We start from the raw sequence: 8,862 nt of genomic DNA, 5'->3' as shown, positions 1-8,862 counted from the left end.
TAAAACATATATAATTAATTATACTCGTCCATACGTACATATTGCAGAAAAATATAATTTTAGAATACTGTTAAAGTATGCAAAACAATGTATACAGTATAAAAATAATTCATTCCATATTATAATCAAAGTTCCTTAATTTGAAATGGAAGAGATCAGAATTAGAAAAATATTTTAAATTTCTATTTAAAAAATAAAAGCAAAATAGGAAATAATAAAATAACAGGCGTTGTAGCATAGTTGGGTAGGTGCTTAACTCCGAAACAGTTGAGCGGGTTCGATTTCTGTCAATTCCAACATGAATTTAAGAAACGTTTATTTTATATTTGCCTGGGTAATGTATTTTCAAGTCTATATTTTTAATTTTCTACCTGCCTCTGAAATTGGGGGTTATTTTTTAATTTTATAACATGATATTTTTTTATATAAATAATGGTGTTGCATATAGAATATATTGCTTTTGCCAATGTCAAGTTAATTAAATAATATTATTTAATTATAAATTATGATAAACTTATTATTAAACTATAAATTGATTCTATTCAATTTTTAAAAAATAACTAAAAGATTGTATATAATTGGGTTCCTGCTCGCCAGGATTAGTTGGATATTTGTAGGGAGGGGAATGAGCGGGCCAGAGTTTTAAAAATGTTGGCATTTGGTCATTTATTGGGCAAACAAAGAATATATGGTTAGGGTCTTCTTCTTCTAAACGACATGAGGGGATGTTTCTAAAATAATTTGTAAAACAATGAATGAAACTAAAATGACTAGATAAAAAAAAAAAAAATATATATATATATATATATATATATATATATATATATATATATATATATATATATATATATATATATATATATATATATATATATATATATATATATATATATATATATATATATATATATATATATATATATATATATATAATCATAATAATAATAGTAAAAATGCTAAGAGTGTCAGAAATGAAGACTCTAAGGAGCATATCTAGCAAGAATCTACGAGATAGAATAAGGAACATCAGGATAAGAGTAATATGCAAGATCCAAGACGTCGTTAGGTGGGGAAGACAATGGTATACGTATGTGTGAGGAGGAAGGAACCATCCAAACTCCCCCGCATCGCGCTGCACGGCCAACCTGAAGGAAGACGACTCCCGGGCAGACCACCAAAGAGATGGATTGACAGCTGGGAATCAACATCGCAGGAGGCTAATCCCTCTTAAAAACAGGCCACAAGGCCTACACCAAGAATATATATCTTTTAAATCTCATAATTTAATTTAAAAAGAGACGGAAATTTAAAATATTTTTCAAATTAATGAGCTTTTATATTATGATATGAATTGAAGACTTTGAGTGAAAAACAATGAATTTCCAAAATTTATATATTTCATTTCCTTGTGTTTATGTTAACAGACAACTATTTAAAGGAAATATTTATTTTAAAAAAATCATTCCTCAAAAATCGTCCTCGTCTTTCAAATCAGGAGTAAAAAATATATAGCACTATATAATATGTTAACAAAGTTATTTGGTTTTTAATGCCTCTTGTAAAAAAACGGGTTTGGATCTGGTTTTTACCCCAAAGTTCTCAATTGATAAATACATTTTTTTTAAATCACACACATAATAAGTATGTTTGTTGTAGTGTATGTACTAAATCAAGAGTTACCTATATACGAATAATATATTTGGATCAGTATCATTGACATAGTCTTCAATCATGTGGGTAAATTATTACATACATCAAAATCAATTTTAAAATACTTGTATAAATAAATATTGTAAAGAAATCATTTATATAAAAGAAATTTAGAGTATAATGTAAATGGTTATCCATTTTGCATTTTTGTCTTTTTACATCGTATACGAATATTATCATACTATCGGATGATAAATAAAACTGTAACAAGTCACCGTAAACATAACACTGTCACATAGTCCATTTAAAGATTATTTGTGAAAAAAGTTTTGTGATAATTCATAAATTATTAAATCAGTTGAGATCATCGTAAAATATTATTAAGAATATATTATTTTTCCATATTGTGATGTATAAATATATAAGTACAACACGTATATACATTTCATCATTTTGTGCGTAATATGCATCAATGTCAATTTGATGGAGTGAATGGCACCGTAAAATTGCGTATGGCACAATGTTAAAAATAAATAATTTTACATAATAGTATATTCTTACACCACAACCAAAGAACACAACAATAATACAAACTATATCCGCGCTCCGCACCACCGAGCCGCGAATAGTACAATTCTCGGGGAGTGAAGAGCAACAAATGAGGATAGGAAGACATCAAGCGCTATATAAAGGGAACGCCCCCATCTCGCAGCATCGAGCCAATACGGAAATATCATTTAATACTTAATTATATTATAAAAGAAGGGAACACTTATGCAGGAATAAAAATCAAATCAACAGACTTAAATTACATTCATATCGTAAAAAATAAATAGTTTGAAATAATTTATCTTAATTCTACATCTCTAATCTCATTCTTTCCGTGTCGCCAATCGGACACGCTCGGGCGTAGGTCCATTAATACTTATATTACATAAATATGTAAAAGCTTCATCCCGGGTAAGAACTCCGACGAATAAATCGCTCTTACACAGTCCGAGTGGAGAAGTTTAGCGGGAAATGCAGGAATGAGGGTAAAGTACAGGTGATGATCGGTGAGATGCTGAAATGGGAACCTTCAGCCGACAGTCGAGCTCCACGCGACTACTGGGTCACTCCTCCGAAGGATAGAAGACAGATTTACAGATATGCAGAATTAAACATTCTTCAGTAGAAAGGAAGAGTCAGCGCTCCGTGGGGCCCCGCCCTTACAGTTGGACGCCGCCCTCACCGCGCTCGGGGCTGGTGGCCGACCACTCGTACTCCTGGGTCAATGTGGCCATGTCCTGAACAATTTCAATATGCATTAATTCATTATTCACTATCCACTGTTCTAGCTCAGATATTGTTGCTTGCCTAGTTCATCTAAACATACACGTATTGACATTTTTAAATGGCATGAATTAAGGGTGCGGTTATCCGCGGATTGTATCTGTTAATATCATTTTTCTACTATAATTTATAAATGTTCAAACATAATGTATTCTTCAACACTGGATTTTCTAGTTCAAAACCCTTATGCACACCCGATGGTATCGTTAACACGTGAAAAAAATGGTGATCAGCCCTCCGCTTCACGTACATGTCCAGGGTAATATTAAATAAATATTAGAGTGAAAAACTCACTTATATTTATTTGACCCCCCCCTGGGAATCGAACCCGGGACCTCCAGTACGGTAGGCGAACGTGCTGACCATTACACTACGGACGCAAACTCTAAAGGCAGATACGATCTAATATAGTGAAACCTCTATACCATTTGAAATAAACTAATAATGTGGGAAAACAGCAAATGTGGGATTAAGAGGTAAATACACAAAGAGATACGATCGAGTAAAGATACCGTCCTCCCAATTTGCATAACCATTGGTAGGTTAACATTTTAAGAAGAATACAAGTTTTAGATGTAAACAAATGTATTTATTTAAAAAAAATACAAAGCTGAACAGAACACAAAAAACTTCTCCTCTGACCTCTTCTGCTGTATCCGTCACATAAGGTAACCTTGGGTCACATAAGCTTTCAAGTCTGTATCCCACGCGTTGGAATATTGTTGTCGAATGTAACAAAATTCAGAAAATTGGGAAAAAGTAAAAAAAAAGGACAAAATATATCAAATATGTAATTTAAAAGATGAATGCAGTAAAACGGTGGATAGAAACTATAGATGTGATCTAATTTTGTATGAAATTAGTTTTGGGGTAGAAAAAATAAACGACATCGGGGAAAACGATTATTGGAGGAACGATAGATAGAGGTTTCACTGTGCTTGATAATTATTTAGTAAGGTTGCACTCGCACAGTTGACTGACCTTGTCTTTATGCGCCTGCAGCTGCTGCCGGACCTTGTCGTGTTGGCGCGACAAGGTCTCGCGACGCCGCTCGTACAGCTCCGACAGCCGCACCCTCTCGGCGACGCCGCGCTCCACCACCTGCCATTGTTTTGGGTCAGATTAGCGGGAGTACAGAGCGCTCAGGGAGGTGGGTGGGTGGGTGGGTGCGTGGGGTGCGTGCGTACCTGGGAAGCGACCTCTCTCTTGATACGCACGAGCTCGTCCCTGTCCTTGTGCACCTTGGCGAGCGCCTTGACCTCCCCCCGCCGCGCCGCCTGCAGCCGCCGCATCACTTCCCCCGTCTCCCGCTCCAGAAGGGCCTGCAATATTTATTTATTGAAATTTCTTGTACAGAAAAGAAATAAGTACATTGGCGGGCTTATTGCTAAAAAGCAAAATCTTCCAACCAACCAAAAACAGACTTGTGATATTGGTACCTTATTTAGCTGGTTTTAATCAGGGGATAGATAGTACTTGAACATTAAAAAAAAACAAATTACAAGTTGATGATAATAAGGAAGGCAAAGGAAAAAGGGAGATTAGGGAAGGAGATAGAGAGAAAAACTAAGGGAGGAGGTTTGTTGGACAGTTAAGATTCTATTGAAAGATAGTAATGTCTCAGACGTTTCTTAAAAGTTATTAGAGATGGGGCATTTTTTATACGGAGAGGTAATTCATTCCATAATTTATAAGTAAATATTTAATGTGTGCATTTTATGTTTTATTGTTAATCTGATCTTCTAACTCATTTAAACTAATATAAACATTATGTATGGTACGATAAGGGCCAATGATTAAAAAAAAACAATGAAGAGGGAATTTGTGTAGGTAGCTCAACAGACAAATTCAATTTCTGAAAGTAGTTCACATCCTTATTGAGTTTGGAAACCGCTGTTCTATATGTATATCTTGGTTCTTGAAAGGTAAGTAAAAAAACCATAGACAATTTATCGAATATTTATAGGGGGAAGTAGATACATTGAATCTTTGGTTCTTTGAAAATTGAAACATATAAATATCTCGAAAGACTACATATGGCTGGTTAGTTACCCTGAGTAGCTTGAGCTGCGCCTGTTGGGACTGCTTGAGGTACTTGTCGGCGAGGCTGTAGATGGCGTGGTGGTAGCGCTCCCGCAGCTCGTGCACCTGGGCCCCATGCTCGCGCAGCAGGGGAACCCCCGCCCCGCCCGCCCCCGTCCCCTCCGCCCCGTCGCCCTCGGCCGCCACCGAAAGGCCACTGTCGCCCCCCGAGTTCTCACTGCCAATCGAAAAACTATTCAAATTACGGCTCTTTTTTATTCGACAAAATAACTCTCAAAGCAAACAATCCAACTACCCGTCACTACCATATCATTATTCACACACTTAAAACTATACAAAATGTTTATCACATACGATTTTGGTTTTTCTATAAACTGGCAAAGTAATTTGAAATGTCATATTTAAATTTAAACTCAAATTAAATTCAAATTTAATCTTGATAGCGGGATTTTATTCAAGCTAAAAGCTTTAAACAACTAAGATTATTCCAACAGGGAATTTAGAGTTAACGTTTTTTGCCAGTATTCCCACGATATGTACAAATATTTTTGATTTTCCACTCGATGTTATCAGTCGGTCATAGTTTGAGTCTCCGAGTGACGGATACTGGAATGGCCCGAGTCTGGCATGAAGGAGAGTGAGAGTGAGAGCGAGAGGTGTGGTAATTACATGTTCTTGCTGGAGAGTCGCTTGACCAGCTTGTTGGCCATGTAGAACTTGCGGCGCTGGTCGGCCGGGGGCGGCGCCACGTCGCAGGAGGAGCGCTGGGTGGCGCGGGCGCGCTCCTTGCCGTGCTTGCGGCGCAGCGCCTCCAGCTTCTTGTCCAGCTCCGAGCGCTTCTCCCGCACGGCCTTGCTGCCCATCACCTTCTCCAGCGACTCGGCTTCCAGCACGGCCGTGGAAAGCGACTCGCCCGATACGGCCGCCGCACTCAGTGACTGCTCCAAGGTGGACTGGAATCCGCAACACGCACCCTTCAATACTCAAATACACCGTACGCAACAAGTAATGTTCTGTTTTCCAGATAGCTATTATACGTATGTTACAGTATAATCTCATTGTCTGCCTCCATAGTGTAGTGGTTAGCGCGCTAGGCTACCATGCTGATTCCCAAGAAGGTCAATATAAATATGAGTGATTTTTTAGTCCAATATTTTTTTAATGTGACCCTGAACTAAAGCGAAAGGCGGAAAAATCACCTTTCCTTCTTGTATTTTACGATCAAGTATATATGTATACGCTTCTTCATGATATATTATGCAGTGCCTCATGCATCATTAGGTGCGGATAAGGGTTAGAAGAATAATTATCTCATATTATTTTACAGTATTAATAACGAAATGTTAAATTAGCAAATTTAAAAAAAACTGGTAATTTTTTTAATGAATTTATTTGTTGACAAAATAACAAAAGGAGAGAATGAATTCAGTAATTCGAGTCCACAAAAAAAGGATTATGTTAACTCTTTTCTTGAAATTTAGGTAGAAATATTTTTTTGAAATTCAAATTATCAAACTTTTTGGAATATTGAAATTTTTTAACAAATAAAATCATCGGAGGGAAATAATAATTTCGTAATAAAATTCATCTTATGCAAAATTTTACATAATGATGATTGTTTCAGTAAATGATCTTTTACTATATCTGTGTTAAAAAGTAAGCTGATAAAAATAACGAGCCTTTTTTCTCATATACAATAGTATTATATTTTTCAGACCATAAGACGCACTACAATTTAAGGCCTTACTCGCAATCACAGAACTCAGTAAGCATTCAGCAACGCTAGATGCTAGTTTTAAAATAATATATATACATATATATTGGATTTATTTTTTGCTTTTTAGAATTTATGAAGATTTTTTTTTGTAAGTCCTTACCTTTCATACAAAACCAATTCAATTTGTTTTTTAAGAAATAAATTCAATTACATCAAATGTGTTACCTGCTGTTGTTATTTAACATATCAATTACATCAAATGTGTTACCTGCTGTTGTTATTTAACATATCAATTACATCAAATGTTACCTGCTGTTGTTATTTAACATATGTAGGGCTTTCGGTAAATTTTTCCAAGTGCATCTTACGGTCCGAAAATTGCTGTAATGTTTATTATTACGCTATTATTGATTGATTAATCATCACGGAGGTAATGAGTATTACCTGCACATCGACGGCAGCCACCTCGAGGTCTCCGGAGGGCAGCGCGGAGGGGGCGGCGGGCGAGAGGGCCGGCTGGTCCAGGGGTGAGGGCGCGATGCAGGGCGAGGACGAAGCGCCGCCCAGTGCGGGCGCGGCGGGCGGGCCCTGCTGCAGGGACATCTGGTGGGGCAGCCCCGCCACGCTGGCACGGTGCCGCGGAGACCAGCCCTTGCTGCCCTTGGCAGCCGTGGCCGTGACCGTGGACGACGCCGCCGATTCTCGCTTCAGGGTTCCTGATGAACAGAGGGCTTATAGCAATATTTCCCCCGTGGTACATATAAAGGATATTTTCATAATTATTTATGAAAATTTATGCATCTGTATAATTTTTTTCTTTAATATTTTGAATTATTTATTTATATTATCTTAATTTTGAATTTATATTATTATAAAACTACGCTTTTCTTCCGTCACTTATGGTACAAATCACCAAATTGAATTAAATTAAGAACTTTATTATGAACCAAATATATGTTTGTAATTGGGATTATGACCAGTACATATATTCTATAGTAAAGTTAAACTAACTAACTAACTAACTAACCATCACGCCGCTTCCCCGCAGGGGTAGGCAGAGAGAATCGAACGCCACATCACTCTGTCTTTGCAAACATTCTTTGCCTCTTCTACATTCATGCATCTCCTCATACATACCCGACGATTATTACGTTATTATTATAAAGTTAAACTATTTATATAATTTATATTTGAAGCACTAACTTTGTGATTTTCCATTTTATAATTAAAATGTAACTTTGTTTTAAAATCACTATAAAATATTTATAGTCATTTTAAAACAAAGTTACATTTTAATTATATTATCCATACATACTATTTATATTTATTAAAATTCTCTTATATTATATTTACAATTTATCTGAACAAAGAAAATAATCACCTTAATCTATTAATTTTCTTTTTTTTTACATCAACGTGTAGACAACATTTTACTCTGACAGTGAGAAAAAGAGCCCCTATTTGAAGTACTGTAGAAATAATATCAGTTATTGCCGATTGCTCTAATTCTGTTAGTAAGGTATGTAAATAGTGAAACACGAAGATACCTGGAGCATTTCCCAGTTGATCTTCACTAGCTTCAGCCTCCATATCCTCGGTGAGTACAGCCAGTTGCTGTTCCCTCTTTTCCCGCTCACTTTGGTACTTGATAGGGTTAGCGAGAGCTTCCGCCAAGTCAGACAACCCATCGGGAACATAATCCTGGAAATCAGCAAACAATCAAACTCTGGAAATCCGGAGGATCGGGGTCATTCGGGACAGCCGATGCCAGCTCGCGATCTCCTACCTTGACGACGACCAAAAGGAAGAGACTGGCCATGAGGATCGGCTGGCTGAGCTCGTTGCGCAGGTTGACGTGGCGGAAGCCCGGACACAGCCCCACGACGGGCAGCACGCGGTGACCGAGCAGTTTGCCGCTGTCATCGTACGCCGCCAGGCGGATGGACGCCAAGTCGGGCAACACCACCTGACCAGATAATCAAACCTTCATTTATAAATGCCAGCAAATCCACCCGTGGTTATTACTTAACCGAGTAATGACAAAGCGCCAGTATGCGTGTGGGTGTGTATGTGTAATTTTTTTGTACAATTGCAAAGTAAATTCTAAGCAAAGTAGCAGG

At 37.1% G+C, this 8,862-nt stretch overlaps 1 protein-coding gene across 1 annotated transcript in view; it reads right to left on the bottom strand.

Annotated features, from left to right (window-relative positions):
* Positions 1 to 2,160: 2,160 nt before the first annotated feature.
* Plc21C (Phospholipase C at 21C) overlaps positions 2,161 to 8,862 on the bottom strand; it is a 33,008-nt gene continuing 26,306 nt past the window's right edge. The window contains exons 14-21 of the mRNA XM_088265866.1: positions 8,529 to 8,708; positions 8,290 to 8,443; positions 7,187 to 7,458; positions 5,695 to 5,978; positions 5,035 to 5,242; positions 4,170 to 4,304; positions 3,964 to 4,083; positions 2,161 to 2,936 (exon numbers count right to left, since the gene is read on the bottom strand). Coding sequence (XP_088121992.1) covers positions 2,859 to 2,936; positions 3,964 to 4,083; positions 4,170 to 4,304; positions 5,035 to 5,242; positions 5,695 to 5,978; positions 7,187 to 7,458; positions 8,290 to 8,443; positions 8,529 to 8,708 — 1,431 coding nt within the window. The 3' untranslated portion in view covers positions 2,161 to 2,858. The remainder of the gene's footprint in view (positions 2,937 to 3,963; positions 4,084 to 4,169; positions 4,305 to 5,034; positions 5,243 to 5,694; positions 5,979 to 7,186; positions 7,459 to 8,289; positions 8,444 to 8,528; positions 8,709 to 8,862) is intronic.

The sequence above is a fragment of the Brachycentrus maculatus genome, unplaced genomic scaffold (genome assembly GCF_059751285.1).
Source record: "Brachycentrus maculatus isolate JH-2025_06_01 unplaced genomic scaffold, ASM5975128v1 h1tg000258l, whole genome shotgun sequence".
In the NCBI taxonomy this organism is placed as follows: Eukaryota; Metazoa; Arthropoda; class Insecta; order Trichoptera; family Brachycentridae; genus Brachycentrus; species Brachycentrus maculatus.
This window is presented reverse-complemented; position numbering and strand designations above follow the sequence as displayed.